The sequence below is a fragment of the Apus apus genome, chromosome 15 (genome assembly GCF_020740795.1).
Source record: "Apus apus isolate bApuApu2 chromosome 15, bApuApu2.pri.cur, whole genome shotgun sequence".
Taxonomy (NCBI): domain Eukaryota; kingdom Metazoa; phylum Chordata; class Aves; order Apodiformes; family Apodidae; genus Apus; species Apus apus.
Window position 1 is genome coordinate 14,926,589 of NC_067296.1, and position 23,262 is coordinate 14,949,850.

Sequence of the window (23,262 nt, forward strand, 5' to 3'; positions counted from 1 at the left end):
GCCGTGTCCCAGCGCGGCCGCCGTCGCCGGGCCCCGCCCCCTCCCTCCCTCTCCCCCGCGCCCCCCTCCCGCTCCCGGCCCGCTGACCCCGTTGTTATGCCGGGCCCCAGCCGCCGCCGCCGCCGCCGCCGCCTCCTCCCGTAGCGCCCGGAGCCGCCCCCGCTTCTCGCCCTGCCCGCCCCCGCCCCGCCCCGCGCGCCCGCCGCCCGCGCGCGCCCGCCCCGCCCCCGCCGCCGCCGCCCGCCCGCCCGCGCGCGCCTAACGGTCCGCGCCCGCCGCGCCGCCGCCCCGCGCGGGAGGAGGAGGATGAGGGAGATGAAGCAGCGGAGGAAGAAGGAGCGCACGTGGGCCGAGGCCGCCCGCCTGGTGAGGGGCGCGGGGGGAGCGCGGGAGGGCCCGGGGCGGGCCCCGGGGAGGGGGCGAGGGGGCCCCGCCGGGCCCCGCCGGGCCTGCCCCGCCCCGGGGGGCTCCGCTCGCCGCCGGCTCCGGCCCCTTCGCGAGTCACGGGGTGGGCGGGTCGCCCCGGCGGCGCCAGGCCGGAGGGCGGGTCTCCCGGCAGAGGGGAGGGGGTCGCCGGTGCCCCCTGGGTCCCGCGGCCGGTGCCTCCTTCCTCGGCGGGTGGGGAGAAGGGCCCCGGCGGGGCCGGGGCGGTCGGGGCGCAGCCCCCGCCCTGCTGAGGGGCAGCGGGCTGGGCTGTCCGCCCGGCGGGGCCGCGGGGCGGGGGGGCCGGGCTGTGGCGGGGCCCGGGGGGGCTCCCGGGGCGGGTCGGTATCTGCTGCGGCGGGTGTTACTGAGCTGGGGCCTCTCGGGGTGCGGGGACGGTTCGTTTTCTTCTTTTCAGATGATTTAATGTTGAGAGGAGGAACCGGAGCCTCCGGACCGAGGCCTGGCCCGGGCCTGGGCAGCGCTGCTGTCAAAACTTTCTGGTTTAATGCTGGAGGCTGCAGGTCCCTTCCGGTACCGGCGGTGGTGCCGAGCCCCGGGGCTGCGGCTCAGGCGGTGTTTGGTAACTCGGGTTTTGAGGAGCCGTCGCTGCGGGTTTGCCCGAGTCTTTTTGTCTCAGAAGGTGCTTGTTGCAGCGGTTCTCCCACCCCGCCCTGCGGGGCCGCGGGGGCTGTGCGGTTGGGTGACCATCCCGGTGGGAGGAGGGTGATTCCCCTCCAGGAAATGTCTTAAACTTGATTTATAAGAAGTAAAAGAACTTCGGTGTCTTCCAGGCAGTGGGTGTGAAGGTGTCAGTAGGTCCATCCCAGGCTGTGTTTGGAGGTGGCCAGGCTTGCTGCTTGCTGGAGGCAGCTGCTGTGTCCCCTGCCTGGCTGGAGGGAGCTCTGCTCCCTGTGCTGTGTCCCGGAGCTGCTCCCTCTCGGTGACAGGGTGACACGGATCCAGGGGTGCCCGTGCAGGGAGTATGGGATGATCTGATCTCCTTCAGCTGGTGGGAAGGGATCCCTGGGCTTTCCCTCCCATGCCCTGTCAGTGCTTGGCTGTGAGGCTCTGCCTGTCCTGGCTGTCTGGCGTGTGGGCATCGAGAGAAGTGGGTTTACGGGGCTCGAGGGTGTTTGTTTCCTTGTTTTTCCTATTGTGTGGGTTTGTGTTGTGTCTGCCAGGCTGGGTTATGTGCTGGAGCACACAGACATCCAGAGGGGACAGTGTGGGTGCCTCTGGCTGAGGCTCCTGTCTGGTTTTGAGGGTATTGAAGCTCCATCTTGGTGCTCCTCCTGAGTAAGATTTCCTTGGCTTTCAGAGTGTTTTCTTACTGCCTGCCAAAAGGAAACCTAATCAGACAAGCATCTATCTTCCAGCAACTTGCATAATCTTTTGTGTGTAAATTTTAATGTTTTAGACCCACATGGCTTTGCTTAAAAAGCTGGAAGAGGACACAAGCTCCTGTAGAACTTCACTGCAGGAATGTGGTGGTCTGGTAGAACCATAGCATATGCTGAGTTGGAAGGGACCCTTCAGCATCATTGAGTCCAACTCCTGTTCCTATGTAGGGCACCCCAAGAATCACACCATGTGCCTGAGGGCATCATCCAAATGCTTCTTGAACTCAGGCAGGTTGGTGCTGTGACCACTGCCCTGGGGAGCTTGGTACTTCATGGTGGGTTTCTCTTTGAGATTCCGGTTGTGTCAGCCAAGCTGCAAGTGGCTGGGAGGTGACCTTGGGCCAGAGGCAGTGCACCTTGCACAAAGTCACCTCATTCACATGTCCTGAGCTCTAACAGGTGGGGGAAAGTCAGTATTTTTGGGCTGCCCAAAGCAGCACACGAGATTGTGACTCCAAAGCTGTCTCTGAATACACCTCCTCACCCTCATGGGGTGATGGAAAAGGGATCTCCACACAGTTCCTCTCACCTGTCTTTTGGCCAGAACCACGGGCACAGTGGGTGCAGGAGATGTCTAAGCCTCAACAGCACCTTAGGGCCATTGATGAACCAGAAGTAGAAAGAACTCGTACTGGATTATCCACTTAGAGAGACCCAGAGTAGCAAAGCTGCACTGGTACGACTGATTGTAAACCCACTAAAAATAGATCTTTATTTAACACTCCTCTTACACATGCTCCCTGTCAAAATGCTTTTAATTTTCCCTACTGACGTGCAGTCTTGCATTGTGTATTCCTCTCCACGTTTCTGGGAATCATAGGCCAAAGTGCCTTTCAGTGTTGCTGCTCCTGCAGAGCTCGTGTGAAGCACCTTCCATCAAACAAGCCTTTAAAGATCGATTTGAACCCCCCGGAACCACAGGGCTGTTCAAAAAGTGCTGTCAGAGCCAGGCATCTAGTAAATTAATTGTGGAGGCGATGTAAACCTCCATAACGAGGGGTATAGGAACCCTGGGTTATCAGTCTTGGAAATAGTGGAGGGGGGGAAAAAAGCCTCTTTTGGGGGTAAGGATGAGCTGTGGAAGCTGTAGATCCTCGGGCAGTGTGAGGGCTGGAGGGGCAGTGCTGGGGATGGGGATATGCTGGCTGAAGCTGTAGGATCTCCTCTCCCTTCCATTAAGTGGTCTGTACACTTAATTCAGCTGTTGATTGGAAATTGTTCCCCTGAGCACAGATTCTTTTATCTTTATGTAAATGCTGGTTCGTGCTCCGTTTTCAGCTGTGGGTTTTGCTCACTGTGTCTGCTGCTCCAGGGGGGGTTTATGGTGGTGGAGGATTCCTGTGCTGCTCGGAACAGGCCTGTTCCATCTTGTGGATCTGCCCATGAGGTGTGTTTGCTGTCTCAGCTGCCCCACTGCCCTGCAGTGACAGGGGTGACACTTCACGAGGAAACGGCGACACCTGGGGAGGTTTTTTGACTAGTGGAGGAAAAAGTGTGATGGAGCAGTTCTGACTCTGAGTGAAAATTGTTGACTCTCTGAATGTGGCTTAGCACTTTCTTTGATCTTTTCTTTATAACCCCTGGTGTTTTCATTGTGTTTTAGGCTCAGGTTACCCAGTTCTCAGATTTCCATCCCCTGCCAGGTTAGCACCAGTGATGCTTGTGATCTTCAGGCATCTGAAAAGTACAGGTTGGGTGGGGATGATTTAAGAAATTCCTTTTGTCACAAAATGCCATTAAAAGTGCAGAACTGCTCTGGCAGGGATTGGGGTTTTCTCTGCTTCTGGAGGCAGCAGATGGCATGGAGATGCAAGTGGGGCCCTGCACAACGTAAGGATTTTTGTGACTGTCCTGTTCCTGGGATGGTCCTACTCTGGCCCAGGGAGTTGGACTTGATGATCTCCAGAGGTCCCTTCCAACCCTGACCATTCTGTGTGATGCTGTGGGACTTGAGGCAGCCTGTGGACTTGGTGCCTCTGCCTCTGGATGTCCTGACTCAGATCTAGATGTTGCTGATACAAAACAGGGCATTTGGGTTCCCCCACGAGTCAGACTGAAAGTCACCCCTGCTCTGCTGGCTGCTCTGGGGCACGGGGACAGCTGAAGCAGGATGGTGTGTTGGGGCTGTCATGCTGGGGGAATTTAGACCACAGGGAGGATCAACAGGTTTCTGGTGAACACTGCGTTCCATGGCTGCTCCAGGAGCTGGGCAGATCTGTGTCTTTGGCATTCAGGGAGCAGCACTGCCTGCAGCCATGGCAGGAGACAGCGCCTGGTGGGCAGCTGTAGGGTAATCTGCTCCCAAGAAACATCGTGGTTTACATCTACTGCAGCTTATTTTTGTTCATTGTTTCCTGTTTATGTGGGTAATCTTCTTATCCACAGAAATGTCCGGTCCTCTCTTTGAGTTCTTGCTTCTAGACATTTTTGAGTAGTAAGTTTCAGAGGCTTTGGTGAAAAAAAAAAAAAAAGGCAGAGCCTTTAAGTGACAATTCTGTTCTTAATACAAAATATGACAGGATGAGTCATTATTTCTTGTATTGCCTTTTTAATACCTAATTTTCCTAATTTTCTTGCAAAGACAAGCAGTCAAAATCTTTTCAGTGTCTCTGGCCAGATTTTTTTTTCACATCCTTAAACTGTTGTCGTTGTCCTTTGTTGAATTCTGTTGTTCTATGGTGAGAACTCTGAGCCTTACCCGTGGAACCTTCTTGGGATGGAGCAAAGATGAGATTAGTGACACAACCCAGGCAGGTACCCTGCTGAATCCCATAGTTGGAAAGTTAATGGTTTCATTGGCAGGAAAGCACTGGATGCTTCAGTGAGGGGTGGGAAGGTGCACGGCAGAGGGAATGGTGCCTGGTGTTAAGGGTCTCCAGCCACTGTGCAGGTCTGGGCATTGTGTGTGGCAGCAGCTTGCACTAATGCATATGGAATTCTCTGGTGGAGCTTCCACTGGTTTCGTGGCCAAATTCTGCTGCTGTGTCTCCCCTTCATGTTTGAGGTTGTAGAGTTTGCATCTCTGGAGATTTTCAAGACCCCTCTGGATGTGTTTCTGTGTGACCTGCCCTGGATTCTGTGGTGCTCCTGCTCTGGCAGGGGGGTTGGACTCAATGATCTCCAGAGGTCCCTTCCAACCCCAACCATTTTCTGATTCTGTATTTCAGTCAATTAGGGACCAGATTAAGGTAAACCTTTTGTGGTACTTACTTACCATGATGGAATCTTGAAGTAGCCTGAAATTTGTAGTGAGTCGTTTGCAGATGAAGAAGGTTCTAAGAGGCATGTTACTGAACGTGTGGAGCAGTTCTGTGAATACAGAAGCAAATTCAGTAATAACACATGGTCTTTCTGCCTTTTCAGGTGCTGGAAAATTACTCTGATGCTCCTATGACCCCGAAACAGATTCTGCAGGTCATAGAGTCTGAAGGACTAAAGGAAATGAGGTTAGTATTGATGGTCTTGTCTAAACCACAGTGTGGAGCATGGGGGAGGCTACCCATGGAGCCTTGTGGTGCTTCATGCCATTCTGCCTCATCCCCAGCCCCTTTTCCTCTTCCTTTTTTCTCTTTCCAGCCTGATAATTTCAGATGGCATTTGCAGACGTTTATGTACAGGTTGTGAGGTTTTTCTTTGACAATAACTGGAAGCTGTTCTTGGACTTTTTGGTAACAGAGTCCTCTTAATCCATCCTTTATGAAATAAATGCCCAGTGCAGATCTCACTCCTGCAGTGTTTGTACTTACCACTTACTTGTGTGGCTCTCTCCCGAGTAGCTCCCAGTAGTTTTTGCTGTTGTGACTCCAGTTTGGGAACAGTTTTAGGTTCTGTCTCCTCTGATGCTTCATTTCTAGAGCAGTCGTTATGTTTTCGGAGGCTCATAAAAGCAATTTCATTTTATATCCTTATATTGGCTTCTGCTCAGGTTTTTGAGCACTGTGGCAGTGCAGCCTCCTGTGGCTCTGGTGTGGAGGAGATGCCCATCTCAGCCTGGGTTTTGTGTGGAGAAGAACCTGAGACGGAGCCTCTGAAGCGACAGGAGCAGGAGACTGGGAGGCTGTTTCCCTTGGTTAAGTTCCTGTGAACTTCCATCTGTTTCCGTGACAGTAGGAGAAGAGAAATAAAGTGTCTTGCAGATCAAAGAAAGTAGGTAACTGTGATAGTCCAAATGCCTCAGTTAGTGCTGGTGGCAAACAAAGGAAGTGTGACTACCAGACACAGCAGTCTCTTGACTGCTGCCCCTTGTATGGCTTTGGGATAATCCAGGTGCTTGGGCTGTTTCTGGCATTGCTTCCCCCTCACCTTGATTCTGTGGACCCCTTTCCAGCTACAGAAGGAAAACAAGTCAAAACGTTAGCTTGTTTCTGCTTTCTCTTTGTTTCTGAGCTGAGGGAGCAGCTGGGATGGTTAGAGCAGTGAGCAGTGGTGATGCAGACAGGGCAGGGGGGGTGTGGGAGCTGCTGTTTGGGGAGGTACAAACTGCTGGAGCACCCACATGCTGAGGAGATCATAGAATCATGGAATGGTTTGGGTTGGAAAGGACCTTGAAGATCATCTAGTTCCAACCCCCCTGCATGGGCAGGGACACCTCCCAGCAGCCCAGGCTGCTCCAAGCCCCATCCAACCTGCCCTTCAACACTGCCAGGGATGGGGCAGCCACAGCTTCTCTGGGCAACCTGGGCCAGGGTCTCACCAGCCTCACACTCAAGAACTTCTTCCTAATGTCTCACCTACATCTCTCCTCTTCCAGTTTAAAACCATTACCCCTCATCCTATTGCTACACACCCTTGTAAACAGCCTCTCCCAGCTTTCCTGGAGCCCCTTCAGGCACTGGAAGGCCACTATAAGTTCTCCCTGGAGCCTTCTCTTCTCCAGGATGAACACCCCCAACTCTCTCAGCCTGTCTTCATAGCAGAGCTGCTCCAGCCATTGGATCATCTCCATGGCCTCCTCTGGACTTGTTTCAAGAGCTCTATGTCCTTCCTGTGTTGGCTCCAGAATTGGACACGGTACAAAGATCTGCGCTGCTTTGGGTATGGGCAGTGGTTTCACTGCTCTGAGTAGAATTCCAGTGGGCTTTTCATGAGGACCTTCATGTACCTGTGTTTTAATCAATGCTCTGCACCTCCTACTCAAGCAGATGGTTGGAGATGTGTGTTACCTTTGCTGCAGGTAGCAGTGGGTCTGCCTTCAAACACAGAAGTTATCTCCCAGGTTTGACAACTGACCTGATTCAGTATGTGACCAAAGACCAAAGTTTGGAGAGTGTGTCAAGTTAAATCCCACAGAGTTAAACTCTTCCATTAAAGGTCTGTGTTTTTCCCTCAGGATACCTGCTTTTCCTTCCCTGGTCAATAATTCTCTGCTTTAAGAAAAGCCTGTTTTCTTCAGAGTGGGATTGTTCCCAGAATGAAGGTGTGATCCTGCCTGGCTAAATAGGCCATGGACTTGGCCAGTGCTTGTATTGAAGCTTTTCCTGAAACTCCATTTCCTGAAGGAAGTGGCTTGGTGGCTGGAGATGTTTTTCCCTTTGAATCAATCCCAAGCCAGTGTTCCCTGCCTCGGGGTCACCTGCTCTGCTGCTGGGCACTGAAGGGTTCCAGCCAGGACACAGGCCCAGCCCCACCACTGAGCTCCAGCTTCTCAGAGGGTCACAGCTCTGCTTTTTTTCTGTGTTTTGGGGAAAACTATTTATTTTGCCACTCTCCATATCACCCCCTGTGGCTGGTTAGTGTGCTGGGGGCACTGGGTTCAACACCAGGGGAAAACACTGCCTGACAGGAAAGGAGGCTGGAAATTTTTGTCATAGTATCTGAAAGTGATTCAGGGTGATTTTGTTGCCAAGGCTTATGAAAAAATGTCCAAAAACCCAAACACACTCATAGTGGAAACAGAAGTTGTTCTATGTTTTCAAGTTGAGAATAATTTTATTTTAATATTTGGTCTCAATCCAGTTTTCACTTTCACTTTTAATAATAATGAAATCGATACCTCTGCAGTATAACTTTCTGCATGTGTGTGTATGACATACTGGAAAACACGAGGTTGGAAAACAAGTTCCATCAGTGGGAGCACAGGGTGAGTGCTTCAACCAGGAAGTTATGTAGGACTTGACAAATTAGTGCATCAGACCTTTTATATCCAGCTCTGCTAGTGGGGATTTGTCTGGGATATGTCGGGAGGACATTCCAGAAACACGAGTTTGTTTACATCTTCCTACTGCTGAATGAATCTGGATTTTTAAATATTTTTTTTTGTAAACCAAACCAGCTCTGAAAGCTTCAAGAAGAGGGAAGGAACAGGTAACAAAAATGGGAAATGTCTAAAAACGGCTGAGAGCAACTTCAGAGCTGGCGCCGTGTGTCTTGGTTTCTGCCCGTGGCTGCGCCGTGCGGGTCAGAAGCGGAGCAGCAGTGCTGCTCTGGGGGAGGTGCCCTGCTGGACCTCGAGGAGCATCATCTCCTTTCCTCCCCAGCAGCCAAATGGTGCCCGTTGGAACAGGCTTTCCGGGCGGTTTCTCTCAGCGGGCTGTTTCTGTGTTGCAGCGGCACCTCCCCGCTGGCCTGCCTGAACGCCATGCTGCACTCCAACTCCCGCGGGGGCGACGGGCTCTTCTACAAGCTGCCGGGACGCATCAGCCTCTTCACACTCAAGGTGAGTGTTCTGCCCTCAGCTGAGGGCACAGGTGGGAGCTCTGGTGCTGCCTGGCTGAGGGTTGGGCTATCGTTGCGTGGGCTGAACGTGATGCAGGGGGTCGTGGTGTGGAAGAGTGTCTGGGATTCGGTCTTGCATTACAGCTCGTGCCTTGCAGCTGCCTTCAGCCACATACAATAAATTGCTTGAAAAAAAACCTCTCTATTTCTTGGATTCCATGAGCAAGATAAATCCTCTTCTCCAGGACTTGGTGTCCAGCTCAGGTGGCTGCGTATCAAAACAATCCCATTCCCTCCTTTGCCAGCCACGAGGGAACACAGCCCGCCAAGAAATTAATTTGGCCCGAGAGCTTGTAGCTACAAGTAAAATCTTGATAGGAAAATGTATATTCATTCTTCTGGGTGTTTGTTTTGTGTTCCTCTGCATTCCATGTATATTTGGTGTCACGATTTTCCTCTGAATATTAGGTCTCTCCAAAACATTATTTTTAGGTTATTGTCCCAGTAATCTTACATGTTGAAAATGTTTCTGGTCTCAGGCCTTTCTTTTGGATTGTTTTGTACTGTTGGATTCCCTGGTAAATATCAGCTTGATAGACAACAGGTATCTCAACTATTTAATTTGCATCTTTTTTTCTGCTGCCAGAAATTGCTGTTGAATTGCCATATTTTGCTGAAAATAGATGGCATTGAAATGGCTTTGATTGTACAAGTGGTAAATGCATCTCTTAAACTGACTGTCTTAGTATTTATCTACCTGGATGCTACCTGTTCCTTTGCAGTAACAATGAGAGACTTCTCTGTAATGGAAGCTGCTTGCTTGCAGAAAATGGTGATGAATTACTGGTGCTAAGTATTTTGGATGTGTTTGAGTTGTCTGGGAAGTGTCTGAAGTGTGCGAGTAGCTGTTACGACTTCTGTGCCACCGTGAGCCCAAAGATACTTTACAATGTCTTTCTGCACTGAGGATTAAAATAGGGAAGATGGGGGGAAAAAAAAAAAAAGCTTTAAGAACAATATCCACTGAACTGTCTGTTCCTGGGGGCTGAAGTGGTGGTGTCGGGGGGAGGACTGTAGCATCCTGGTTCTGTTTGCCTGTTTAGAAGGATGCCTTGCAGTGGTCCCGGAACCCGCCCGTGCCAGAAGGGGAGGAGCTGGAGGACACAGCGGATGCTGAAAGCTGCGGGTCCAACGAAGCCAGCACTGTGAGTGGGGATAATGATGGTAAGTGTCTAATGACATTGATCTTCAGCTGTAGGATCTACTGCTGTGTCTGACCAAGCCCCCCTCTCTTTCAGTGTCTCTTGATGAAACCTCCTCCAACGCCTCCTGTTCCACTGAATCCCAGAGCAAGGGACCTGCTGCTGCCAGGGAGAGCCACAGAGCTGCCTCCCAGGTAGGAAAAAGTGGGACTGATGGGCAGCATGAGGCCTTTCAAGGGGAGCTTTTATTTCTGCCCGCTGGGTGAGTTCCCTGACCCCCAGAGAGTTCTGGGGCTGTCCCCTTAAGGGGGAGTTTGCAGAATGGGGAGGGATCATGTACAGGGAAATTATCTGGAATCCTCTGCAGTTTATAAATGAATGGCACCCAAAGCTTTTACTAGTAGCTAGTAATTCTTTAACTGAGGAACATGCTGCTTAGAAGCTTATTTTACTCCTCCATAATTTCTTTGTTCCTTTGTTGTGTTTTTGGTCTCTTTCTGGACTGCAGACAGCCAAACAGAAGAAGAAGACAGGTGTGATGCTGCCACGTGTGGTCCTGACACCACTGAAAGTAAACGGGGCACACATGGAATCTGCCTCTGGTAAGCCCTGCTTTGCTGTGGGGGTCTCTAATGACTGCCCAGGTAGCTTTGAATCAGGAGTCCCTGATTGTCTATAAGTTTGCCTGAGGATTTCTTTAGCACCTGTTGAGAATGCCTGGGACTGTAGATAGTTGTGTGCTTGTTTAACTCCATCAAAATGGTTGGTAACTGAGTGACAATAGCAGATAATTTTTGTATATTAAAACCACTCTCCATGTTGGGCTTCTGCTATTCCTTGCATGTTTTTATGAAGTTGTTTTGCTCTTAGGCCTCACAGGCAGACACGCCGACGGGGAGAGCAGCAGCACGTCCAGCAGCAGCAGCAGCTCCTTGGCCCTGTGCAAAGCCACCCTGCGCAGCCGGGCAGAAATAAACAGGGACCCCCCGCAGCTCCTGAGGGGCATCAGGAAGCCCACAGCTGGTAGGTGCCTCTGGGTAAAGTTAGAAGAATAACTGGCCATAAAAGCAGACAATGCTGAAGTCGTGGATGTCTGAGAAAAGCACACCAAGAGTTTGAAGGTGTGTGACCGTCTTGGAGGTGGCAAGCTGGACCTTCCTCCCTGAACATCAGTGAGACAACTGATTATAAGGGTTTGCCTGCTTTGAGGAGCAGCGCCAGGAATTGTACCTGAATGGGACTGAAATGTGATCTTGTCTCAAAATCCCAGAAGCCACATCTATTAACTGCTGTGTTGGAGAGTCTTCACACTTGAAAGCTACAGGCTTTTCTCGCAGGTCCTCCTTTTCCTGTAGTTGTTTGACGTGAATTTCTTGCCCATAATGCTGAAATACTTTTATACAATGTTTGTTTTCTTTGCCTGTCCTTACACTACAGGGCAAATGAAACGCAACCGGGGTGAGGACATTGACTTTGAAACACCCGGTTCCATCCTGGTCAACACGAACCTGCGAGCTCTGATCAACTCCAGAACCTTCAACGCGCTCCCGTCGCACTTCCAGCAGCAGCTCCTCTACCTCCTGCCAGAAGTGGATAGACAGGTACAGGCTGCAGCACTCAGGGTGGGCTTCCATCCCCTGCCTGGCCTGTGGCTGGCGGGGGGGCTGCAGTGTGTGCTCTGTGTCCCCAGGTGGGGGCTGATGGGCTGATGCGCCTCAGCGGCAGCGCCCTGAACAACGAGTTCTTCACCCACGCGGCGCAGAGCTGGAGGGAGCGGCTGGCGGATGGTGAGGGGCTGCAGACTGGGTGCTCCTTTTATGGGATTCTTTTGGTTTGCAGTAGATTAACTGGAATTTAGTCCAGCCTCGCAGTGTATCTCTGGCTCCGTTGCCCTCAGCATTTCATTTTTTTCTTCTATTTCTTTAAAATCAAAGATGGGTTTTTTCCTTTGCTGCCCTGAGACTTTCAGAATGGGATGGTGGAAGTGTCAAGTAGTTGCCAGGCTTGTCTTTCCTTAAATTATGGTCTGTGACTGGTAAAACATGGCTTATTTTCAGACTTGCTTGAGGCTGTGACACCACTGCCTGGCTGTGTGACCCACTGCCCTTAAGGAGTTGCAGGCAGCATGTGGTTCTGAGAGCTGGGCAATATCCTTTGTATATGTAGCTACTGGGCTGTTCAAACACACAAAGTTGCACTTGCAGAATCAGTTTGGTTTGGAACTGAATTTCAGTCTCCTGCTTCCATGCAGGTGAATTCACCCATGAGATGCAAGTTCGAATTCGGCAGGAGATGGAAAAGGAGAAGAGGGTGGAGCAGTGGAAAGAGAAATTCTTTGAGGACTACTATGGACAAAAGTGAGAAATTCACACTTCCTCTCTCCTGTTTTATCTGTGTTTGTGCAGTGGCAGAATGTGCTTCTGCTTGTGGGTACTTGAGAAAATGTAGCCGAAACTCCCTGAAAAAATTCAGGTTGTGGGGTGAGACTGTTGCTCCAGGGAAATCCTGAGTGGAATGGGCTGGGGAAGAGCAGAGTTTTGTAGCCCATCTATTTTGTTTCAGAGACAAGTTAGTATTACTCATTTTCCATTACAAGTCTTTGTTTCCTTACTTTTCTCATGCCCTGAGGCAGCAATGTGGGGCAGCAAGTGTGTAGGTTATCTCCCTGCAGCCTGGATGGGGTTTTGCTGAGTCTGTGCTCCGTGACCTGTGTCCCTGCGTGTGGTGACCGGAGCTGTGTCTGAGAGATGGAATGCTGGGTTCAGGACAGGCGCTCGCTTTTAGCTGGTTTTTATGTTTGCCTCATAGGTTGGGCTTGACCCAAGAAGAATCCCAGGAGCAGAATTTGGTGCAGGAAGATGCTGAGAACAGGACAGGACTGTCGGCTAAAGGGGAGGCCCGGCCGGCGCGCGGCCCCGCGGCGCGGCAGAGGGACGGGCGCTTCCGTCGGCGCTCGCGGACCGACCTGCGCTGCCGGGCCCGGAGGAGCCTCTACAGGCTGCGGGAGCCTGAGCAGACAGAGCCTGCCAAGGAGCCTGCTCCTGTGGAGCCAGATTCCTCTCTTCATAAAGAGCCAAAGCCTGAGGTAGACCTGAAGAAAGATGCTCTGGCAAGCCCTTCGGCTGCGGTGGTGAAGCCAGAGAGTTCAGAATTGCACCGCTCTCCAGAGACTTCCGAATTGCACAGCACGTCGGAAGATCTGTTGTTGGCAGCTGCAAACAGAATTCCAGGTTTGCCCCAGGAGAACTCTGCCCAGGAGCCCAAGGACCAGAAGAGGAAATGCTTCGAGGAGGCTGCCTCTGCGTCCTTCCCCGAAAAGAAGCCCCGGCTTGAAGATCGTCAGTCCTTTCGTAACACAATTGAAAGTGTTCACCCAGAAAAGCCACAGCCTACTAAAGAGGAGCCAAAAGTCCCACCCATCCGGGTAGGAGAGGCAATTAGAGCTGCTTGGTATCTCGGGGCTGTCATACTCAGTAGCATCAAAACATGATTAAAATGTCAAGTGTTGTCATCTTCAGAGGAGGAGCGGAAGGGGTTCATTGGCAGGGCTGGCTGAGCACTGCTGTGTGCTGCAGTTCCCTCTTATTTAGACAGGCAAAGAGTGGAAAATCATTCCAAGGTCTTTGCACAAGAGCACTGGGTAACCTTGACTTACTCTCTTAGATTGCATTTCTGTGGATACAGAAATCATGTTTCCTGAGAGTAGCTGCAGGAGAGACCTTCACACCGTATCCTTCTCTGGTGTAGTTTCTCAGTTCCTCTCCTTTTGGGCAAAATCTCAGTGTTCCTTCTGACTTTCCCTGTTCTGACTGGAGGGATCCATCTTGTTAGCTTCAGGGTAGTCATCCTGATGTAGAGGAGACCCTTCTGATTTCTGAGGATCGGAATGCAAATCATTTATTATGTATTAGTAAAACAATGTTAATATTAACTGAGTTTTACATATCGCATGACAGAGCAGGTACAACAGTTCTGGGGAGCATGGTCCTTCTCTGCCAAAATCCTTTTTTTTTTTTTTTTTAAGTTGGAACTTTAAATTGTTGTTGAATTCTTGTGGTAAGAATTGTGAAGAAGAGGTGCTAATAAAATGCACCTCACTGTCGGGAAGCGCTCAGGTTTAGAACTAATTGCTTTTCCCGCTTTTTTCTTTCTTCTTTTTTCCCCCCAGATTCAACTTTCACGTATTAAACCACCCTGGGTGGTTAAAGGTCAGCCCACTTACCAGATATGCCCCAGGATCATCCCCAGCACGGAGCCCTCCAGCCGGGGCCGGGCTGGGGCCAGAACCCTGGCAGACATCAAGGCCCGAGCCCTGCAGGCACGAGCCCAGCGAGAAGCCGCTGCCATCGGGGGCGGGGGCGGCCCCGGCGGAGGGAGGAGCACGGACACAGGAGGGGGTGGAGGAGGATCCCGCAGCCGTGCAGAGCACAGGAGATCCAGGAGAAGTCGTGGAAAGCGTTCGTCAGATCTACAGCGAACACAATTACTGCCGCCTCTCCACCTGAGCGGGGAAAAGCCCAACTCTGAGGTGGCTGCACAGGAGGCGAACACGAATCCCTTGCTCTCCTCCAGAGAAGACCCCTTGTCCTCAAAGAGGGAGGGAAGTGGTGGTGTGGAGAGTGCCACGGGCACTAGACCAGGGGAAGCTCAGCCTGGCCGTGGTTGCCCTGGGAGGCAGATCTGTGAGGCTTGGACTGGGTTGTCCCTGGACAGCGCAACTTGTGAGAGGCAGCAGGAGAGCCCAGAGCAGCTCCTCTGTGAGCCACGGACTGAAGCCCCACCTTGTTCTGCACCACAGGAGAGGCAGAACCCAAAGCTGAAGCATGTGGCTCCTCCAGTCAATGGCCCATCCTGCTCCCAGAGGCAGGGATCTGTCGTCAGTCCCATGGGAGAGGGGTCTGTGCTCCAAGATGTCTGTGCTCCTGCTGTGCAGCTGGATTATCCCTCTGACGTAAAGGAAGATTCCTCCAGTTGTCCTGCTCTTCTGCCAAAATTGTCGTCAGTTGGTAAAGAACAACACCATGAGCCAGAAATGGTCATGAGCTTCAGATTTAATGGTTCTGAAACATTTGTGGAAAGATGTGTGGCTGATGGCGGTAACTCCAAGGCAGCAAGTTCTGGAGTGGAGAGCATGGTCTCTGCTCTGTGTAACTGCTCCCACCCATGGGCAGAGAGCATGAGTGGGGACAAACCAGGTCCTGAGGAGTTGGATGCAGAGTCCCTGGTAAAGCCTTCTTCACACGATGACTTTGTATCTCAGAACAGGATGGATGCTGCTGAAAAACTGCAGCTGAGGGAGGAGTGCCCCAGAACAGCACCAGAAAGTGCACAACAGGCATCGAAAGAGACTGGAGAGCTCAAGACAAAGTGGGATGAGGAGGTGCAGAGCACACACAGTGGAACAACAGACACTGCCTCAGATTTTGAAGGTGATGGAGCTGATGAGAGTGTGGAGATGGATTTGTGTTTCAGGAGTGTCAGCTGCAGGGAGGTGACTGGAAAAGACTCCTCCTGTCACAGCAGCTCGGAGAGATGTGGCAGGATTAGATCCAAATCACCGGTGGAACCAGGTAGTCTGGTCCCTGGAGGGGACTTCCCTGCCGTGTCAGCAGTGGGGGCTGCTCCTCCATGGGCACCACAGGCACCATCGCCCCCCAAACCCGAGCGGCCAGTGGGTCCTGCCCGGCCTGTGTCTTCTGTTGAAACCAACAACCCTTTGGTGATGCAGCTGCTCAAGGGGAACCTTCCACTGCAAGAAGTTCTCCCAGTATCTCACACCAACATCAAGCTGGAGATTGCACAGCCAGGGCTGGACAAGCAGCCAGAAAGCCTCTCCCTGCAAATGGAGAGGGGCAGCAGTTGCTATTTTGGCAAAGGATCTTCTCCGGATGTGGGAATAAAGACAAGTGCCCTAAGCAGGAGCGATGACTTCCACGTGGTGAGATCTTCCAAAGATCCCCAGGGAACAATGTGTGGATCAGGGGCAGCATTGCCTAGCACAGGAGATGCAGAGGGTCAGTCTATTCCAGAAAAACATTCCAAAGTTGGCTTGACTTTAAGCTGCCAAGATCAACTGGCAAATGTGGCAAGTGCCTCTCAGAAGCCTGAAGATGTGGGCCCTCAGGAAAGAACATTTTCTTCCTGTAGCTTTGAGGAACAGAAGGAATTGTCCAAGGTCCATCGGGTGCCACAGCACAAGCCAGTGACAAGTGTCATCACAAATAAAAGTCCAGAGAAGCTGAAGACCTCTACAGAGCCTCAGTTTGTATCTCCAGCTGTAACTGCTCTTGGTCCAAATCAGACGGGAGGTGCATCAGTCAACAAAACTTACGGAGTGCAAGGCAAAAAACTCTTTGGTTCTGGTTTCCCTCACAACCCCAGTGTCCGACTGCATCACTCCAGGGCTTTGGATCTGGTGTCGGCCTTGGGAACCTTGTCCCCCAGCAAACAGGTCCCTCTAAACAAGAGCCATGCACCAGGAGAAGGAATGCCAGCTGCAAGGGAGGAATGGACTTCAAAGCAGCACGTGGGAACCCTGGGAGGAATTAAAACGGAGAAGGTGCTGGCGTGTGCCAGCCCGGCCAAGAGCAACGCGGAGAACCGGCAGGACGCGGCGCCCGGCCCCGCCGAGCAGAGCCAGGCTCTGCAGGGTGTTCCCCTGCTGGGGGACTTGCCGTTCCTTAAGTTTTCAAGGGAACCAGGAAAAGGACACAGTCACCCTTTGGAGCCTTCCTCCATACCCTCCCAGCTCAATATCAAGCAAGCGTTTTATGGGAAGCTTTCTAAGCTGCAGCTTAATTCCACCAGCTTTAATTATTCATCCAACACTCCAGCTTTTCCCAGAAGCCTTGCTGGGAGCATGATGCAGCTGACCCACAAAGCGAACTTTGCTGCCAGCCACAACTCGTCCCTCTCTGTGCAGATGTTTGCTGATGGCAGCAGCGTCGACGAGATCTCCTTCAAGTGCTCGTGCAGCCTGAAAGCCATGATCATGTGTAAGGGCTGCGGGGCCTTCTGTCACGATGACTGTATAGGACCCTCTAAGCTTTGTGTATTGTGCCTTGTGGTGAGATAATAAATTATGGCCATGGGACAAACTGTACATTCAGTGTGTGTATTTTGATAACGACTGATCCTCAAACCTGCACGCAAGATGCTCTCCTGTTGATAGTAGAAGTGCTGCCACACTCCAGTGTGGTGAGGAAAGTTGACTGGCCTTCCCATGGAAATCTCCAGTGCGGAACCTGTCCTTGCCCACGGTTACACTCCGGCCTCATTGGGCTGTGCCCCCTGGAGCGACCCTCCTGCTTCGTGCCATCGTGGGAACACGGACGGTGCCTGGGACATGCGCCGAGGCGGCACCGGCAGTTTGCTGTGGCATCCAAGGACCCTCTGCCCAGGAAACCTTTACATCCAAAGGAACTGGAACAGGGTGTGTTCAATTCAGGACTGTGCTAGGTGAGGCCCTACAGTCTTCCACTCTCCCCTCCTGCCATCGCCATTCCCAGTTTGTGTGGGAATTCCTGCTGTGCAGCAACGTGAGCACGGAGCTGCTCCGGCGCGACAGTTCTGCAGGGCCTGTGGGCACTGCTGGAGCCCAGTGGAGGTCCCTGCAGTGGGGGGGAGGGCACAGCTCAGCGGGTGGATGGAGCCCACCCGGAGGATGCACGGAGAGGAAAAATGTGGCAGGTGCCAGGGGAATGTCTTCTGCTGGTCTGCAGGGCAGGGTGTGCAGGAGCTCCATGCCCGGCCCACCCGCCGTGACTCCCCTGGTGGCCGAGCTGCCACCACCCAGCATGGAGCTCCGAGGAGCTCTTTGATGAGACCACTGAGCTCCACCTTGCAGCCCAGCAATGAGGACCTTAACACAGGAACACCTGACCACTTGCAAGCATCTAGCTGTGCATCTGTGTGACCATCATCTGACATTTAAAGCAGTGTTTTTTCCTTTTTTTTTTTTTAATATTTTCATTTTTGGATGTATAAAGTGAATTATTTGGCTCCTGTAAGTATCCTCTATGCATCTGTTTGATCATGTATTTATATGTTGTACACAGTACTGGCCAACTGTAAATGGATGTAATGTACATAGAACATAAAGGGTTCTTTTTTTTCCTTGGGTTTCCAGGCTCTACAGCAGTATTGCATTAAAGTGGTGTTAGTTATTGAGCTGCAGCTGTAGTCAGAGCCACTGTGTTCTGTCCTGCCTAAGGTGAGGCCCAAGGTGTCTCTGGGCTCCGTGTGGTGCCCGTGATCATGGGGTTTGCCAGGGCAGGTGCCAGCACTGCTCCCTGCTCCAAGCTGTTCCCAGCTGCTCTTGGAGCTGAGTTAGAGTGTGGCTGGAGCTGCCTTCCAAGTTGAACATCCTTGTGTATCCACAGATGGAGAGCAAAAATGTGACTCTTCCTGTATGGAGCAATGGCTTCTCCAGAGTGAGTTGCTCCAGTGGGAGCAGTGGGCTGTGTGGTTCAGCAGCCAGTACCAGAGTTGTAGGGGTTTATTTTTACTTTTTCTTGTCCCTTTTCTAGCTCTCTCCTACCTCCCTTCACCATGCACTTTTCCTTTTTAACCGTACAAGTCCCTGTTTGAGATGCAAGCCTGAGGGATGCAACAAGTTTAGTCTCTGAAATGGTTTTATCCTTCGTGCACCTGACAGCCTCATGCTGGGGGAAGGAGGGAGAGCCCAGCACCCCATGTGCCCGCGCTTGGGACCTGCTACCAAAGATGGGAGCGGAGCTGGGGTCCTGCTCTGCTTCCCCTGGGGCCACTGTCGTGTACAGCTTGAAACAGTCTGGTTTGCAGAGCCCTCCGGGGCCCTGCTCGTGTATGTCCCTTGTGGTATTGGAAAAATAAACACGCGGTAAAACCTGCAGTTGTGGTTTCAATCCTCTTTTCCTGAAATCCTCCTCTGTGCTCTCCAGGGCACTATTGCTTTTCCTTTCCTCTTGTAACTGGGAGTGCTCCAGCACTGCTCAGATGGTTAAAGGGGATGGGGACGGGGGGTGCTGCCCTGCTCTTGTGGCTTCGTTACATCACTTTTTGTGCACTTACAGATGCCTGAGGGTGGTGAAGTTGCTGTGGACAGTGGGAAGGACATCCCTGGGGGCTCCCAAAGCAGCAGCATGGCTGTGGAGCAAAGGATGTGGGAGCAGAGGTTGGGGCTGGGAGGGAAGGTTGGGGTTGGGGACCCCCCTCTGTGACAGGTGACACCTGCCCTGGCTGTGGGCAGCTGGCCTGGCTGGTCTGGCTGCTGCTGGATTTGTTACCATCACTGAATTGTTGGATAATTCCATCTGGAAGGGTGTTCTAAGGAGAGTAGTGCTGTGACACCTGTGACACTGCTTTTGAAGTGACATGTAAACTGGGTTTATTGACATGTTCTTTCTCTCTTTTCTAGGTGAGCACTCTTTAACAGAGTGACATGAATGATGAGGTTCCATGTCTTGGTTCTGGACTCACTGCACGGCTCTTCACAAGGCAGAGGGTGATCCCACCTGAGCGCCAGGGCTGTGGCAGCTGCTGACCCGTCTGGTGACACCATCTTTATCTTCCTTCTGTTCTGTAGAGCTGCAAACGCACCCTAGATGGAGTCCCAGTCCCCCCAGGGGTCGGGGGTCCAGCACTGGTGGAACCTGCTCCTTCAGTCCTGTCTTCAAATCCATGGCAAGATGGAATGTGGTGAAGGAAGCTCCAACCCAGCATGACAGGTAAGGCTTGTGGTTTAAATTCTGCGTCGCTGCTTTGGGAGTGTGGATTTATGTGCACGTGGGTGTCAGTCCTGGCTGTGCTGGAGCCACCGGGAGTCCTCCAGCCTTGGCAGCAGCCACGGGGGCTGCAACAGGCTGGTCCTGCCCCAGCTCCGGTGGGTTTTGGTCGGTCACTGATGCTCTCCTGACTCTGGCAGACTTTGGCTGCCAGCGGAGGTGTGGTTTGAGATATCCAGATAATTTAAATATGCTAAAAATAAGTAACGTAGAAAATAAGTAAGTTGGTGCTTGGCTTTAAAATGGCTCAGTAACTGACATCGAGTTTTGTTTGATTAGCGTGGTGGATGTTGGTGTCAGGAGTCACCTCTGGAACAGGGAAGCTTGGAGGCTTCAGGAGTAAAACCCTGTTAATGTCAGTTTCACACAGGGCAGACAGAATTGTTTTTTCTGCTCAGGTCTGAGGTGCTCTGGAGCATCCTGACTCTCTGGTGGAGCTGGCTCTGGATGGAGGGGACTTCCCAAGACACCCATGACCCTGGGCCTGTAGGAGCAAGGGCAAGTATTCCTAAGGTTGGGTGCAGAGTGATGGGACTGAGCACTGCTGGTCCCCATGGGGCACAACTGTCTTCCTTTGGAATTTGGGAGTAAACCTTATCCAGAGGCTGATGCTGTTAAGCCTGTGCCACGACACAACCCTGCCCGCCAGCGCTGTCTCCACACACACTGATGTTAGGGATGGTCCCTCTGGGATGTGCTGTCCCCAGGGGCTATGTACCTTTGGCTGCAGTGGCATCTCAGGGTGGTGGGCACCTGTGTGCAAACCAAGAGGCCCCATTCCCACCAAAGCTGCAAAGGATGGGACCTGTCCTGGGTGCTCCTGCCCACCAGCCACTGATGCAAATCAGGACATTTTATCTACACAGTGCTTTGAGATAAACATTTTATGGATGCAAAGATTTATTATACTTAGTGAATAAAGCTGATAACGAAAAATCAGTATTTTTCCATGAGGGAGAGGGAGAACTTTCCACAAACTTCAATGAAAACTCCATTATTATTTCTTTTTTTTCCACAAAAAAACAGACACTTCACAAAAATAATGTTGTCAAAGTATAAGTTAAGCATAAAACTGGTGACTAGTCCCACTCGTGAGTGCTAAGGCTGCTCTCTATGGTACCTGCAGCTGTCTGTTAAGGAATGGAAAGCACAGCTTAGGTCAAAATTATTGAAAGTTGTCTATTTTTTTTCTCAACACCTCAATTTAGGTCCCACGGGGTGACCAATCGCAACTGGGGGTGGGTGGGGGCAGCACCCAGGGGTGCTCGGCAGCGGAGGAGAAAGCCCTTTTTGTTATACAGTGTTTATTAAGTAGATTCAGTCTTATATATGATATACAGATTCAAACAAAAAAAAAAAAAGAAAAAAAGAAAAAAAAAAGGATTCCACATACTTATGAAATCAGTGCATTTAGCAAGTAATACCATGGAGATAACAGCTTGATTAACAGCTCATTGGTCTTTGTTAAGTGAGGGGAACAGGGAGTTGGCCTGTGCTAATCATTCCACAAACAGAACAGAATTAAGTTGCATCACATATATAATAGACACACATTCTAAGAATTAAAATATTAAGCCACATTTACTGGAAAAATCCACAGTATATAACACAAATAACTCTTATCAAGCTCGTCGAGGAGGAAGTGCTCATCTGCTTAAGAGCCACATGAAGTTGCATAGGTGCCGATCTGCAAAAATATCATTTCAAAATGAATCAATTGTTTAGCAATAAAGTGTCACCTTAAAAGCTGGATTTAAGTGCCATACGCTTTGTCTGAGCCCTCGGGAAAGCACCGACTTCCCAAAGAGCTCCCTCAGCTTCACTCGGAGCCCCCTGCTCCCGAGGGACTGCGTCCCACACACACACACACGCAGCGGCCAGCTTGGGCGGGATCACCAGGTTGGGTGAAGTGTTTCCAATTCTGCTGCTGTGTCCCCCCTATCCCCTCACAGCCCCCTGGGCTCCAACCCAGCTCAGCTGCCTCCACACTCCTGCCTGGAGGAGGAGGATGGTGAAGGGGGAAGTCACAGAGCAGCATCTCAGCTCATGACTGAATTGCAGCCAATCCATCAATTGACTACTGGGAAAAAAAGAAAAAATCCAATAAACAGGTTGTGCAAAACCCAAAATGGCTTAAAGGGCGTCTCAGGGTGGTGGGGCCTGCCCGGGGACAGGTGTGTCAGTGGGGCAGGGGGGCTGTGGCTGGGTTAAGCAGACGAGCTGGGTGAGGTGCCTCTTCCTCTTCAACAGCCGGTCTCGCAGAACACGCAGGGGCCGGGAGTTCTGTACATGTAAACAGTACACTTCACTGAGTCCAAAATCAGGAGCAAAAATACAAAGGTTCACATTGGTCTTAGGTAGGTACAGGCGAAGAAATGAGCTGTGCAGCTCTGAAACAACCAAACAAAAGTTTCTAAAGCACCACTAAATTATATAAAAATCAGACCATGGACGGATTGTAGTTGGTATCTGGTGAAATACTATGCTACCTTGTAAAAAGTTTTACAAAAAATTACAAATCAAAAGTATATTAACCCTCTGAGTTCAAAGCAGCATTTTTTTTTTTTTTTCCATGAACTGGTACTAAATCCAACAGCCACTCGGGGAGGGATGTGGCCCTTTGGATCAGGGAGGTACAAGTTACGTCTGCTCGCAGTCCCGGGAACGCTCTCCCATGTAGAAACACCGTCATGGGAACCGCACATCCAGGGCAGGGTGGGTGTGTTTAAATTAAATTAAATTAAATTAAAACAAAAATCTATTTTCTCAACCAGTGATTAGCTCTTCTTAAACAAAACCAAGAACATCCAGACCATTTGCTAACCCAGCATTCTCCTTCCACCTCCCTCACTACCCGGAGAGCTGGTGTGTTCTGCTCCTGCTCGTTCCTTCTCGGCGAGAACCTGGACTAGCGATTCCTGACCCCGTCCTGCCTAGTGAGAGCGCAGGGAAGTGGTTGTGAAACAGTCCTGGAGCACAGGAGAGCCACAGCTGAGCACGGATCAGCTGAAGAGCACTGAGATGTCTGCAGAGCTCACTCCAAGGAAAGCTGAGCTGTAGCTCCCCCCCCAAAAAAAAAAAAAACACCACAAGAGGAAAAAAAAAAAGAAAAGAGAAAAAGAAAAGCCAAAGATCCCTGACAGAATTTCATAGTAATCCTGTTTGTTTCATAACTTGTCACAGATGTGGCTGCCACTGGGGCTTTGGAAAGCTGAGTCTGTACCATTCAGCTGCAAGTTCAGAACATCAGTTGTGAGGACAGGGCAGGCTCGGGGACACCCTCCTAGGCAGCTGTGACCTGGGCTGTTCTTCCACCGCAGGGCAACAGGGTGTAAGAGCTGCTCGACTTCAGCACGTGCTAAGACAAGTTCAAAGGTGATCTGATAGTGACAGCTAAAACATGTATAAATAAAACTTTAACCAAACTGTAGCTGATGGTGCTCTGTCCGTGAGCCCCTGGGTAACCTCTTTTTTTCAGTAAACTGATGGCAAACGTATGGCTAAAGGTTCTCCATGGCCTCTGCCAGGTGGGATGGCGCAGAGAGGGAATTCCGGGACAGCGATTGTCTCTGCCTCGCCTTCCTTAACGTTAAGACTTTCACAAATGGCTGCGGGTACATACTTTGTCAAAGGTTTGTTACTTCATGGTATTCACACAAAAATAAATATTTACATAAATTCCAAGTATGGGAGGATGCAGTGGACAAACCCAGCAGGCTTGTGAAGTGCTGGGGAAAGCATGAGACTGATCCCTGGCTCGGAGGGGCCGGTGGCCCAGCCTGGCCCCCACCCTGCTCTCCTGCCTGTGATGGACGG

The 23,262-nt window shown here is 51.4% G+C and overlaps 1 protein-coding gene across 2 annotated transcripts; it reads left to right on the forward strand.

Annotated features, from left to right (window-relative positions):
• Positions 1-242: 242 nt before the first annotated feature.
• ASXL1 (ASXL transcriptional regulator 1) lies at positions 243-18,554 on the forward strand. 2 transcript variants are annotated; one of them, XM_051633141.1, is made up of 12 exons: positions 243-366; positions 5,190-5,272; positions 8,373-8,481; positions 9,584-9,704; positions 9,779-9,876; positions 10,191-10,284; positions 10,553-10,705; positions 11,120-11,283; positions 11,373-11,469; positions 11,934-12,039; positions 12,491-13,106; positions 13,851-18,554. In XM_051633141.1, the coding sequence occupies exons 1-12, from the start codon at positions 307-309 to the stop codon at positions 16,755-16,757; spliced, it is 4,608 nt and encodes a 1,535-aa protein (XP_051489101.1). In that variant the 5' UTR covers positions 243-306; the 3' UTR covers positions 16,758-18,554. The 2 variants fall into 2 exon arrangements, with proteins under 2 accessions (XP_051489101.1, XP_051489102.1); XM_051633142.1 differs by lacking the exons at positions 9,779-9,876; positions 10,191-10,284; positions 10,553-10,705; ... (3 more) ...; positions 12,491-13,106; positions 13,851-18,554 and having other exon boundaries at positions 9,263-9,671.
• Positions 18,555-23,262: the final 4,708 nt, after the last annotated feature.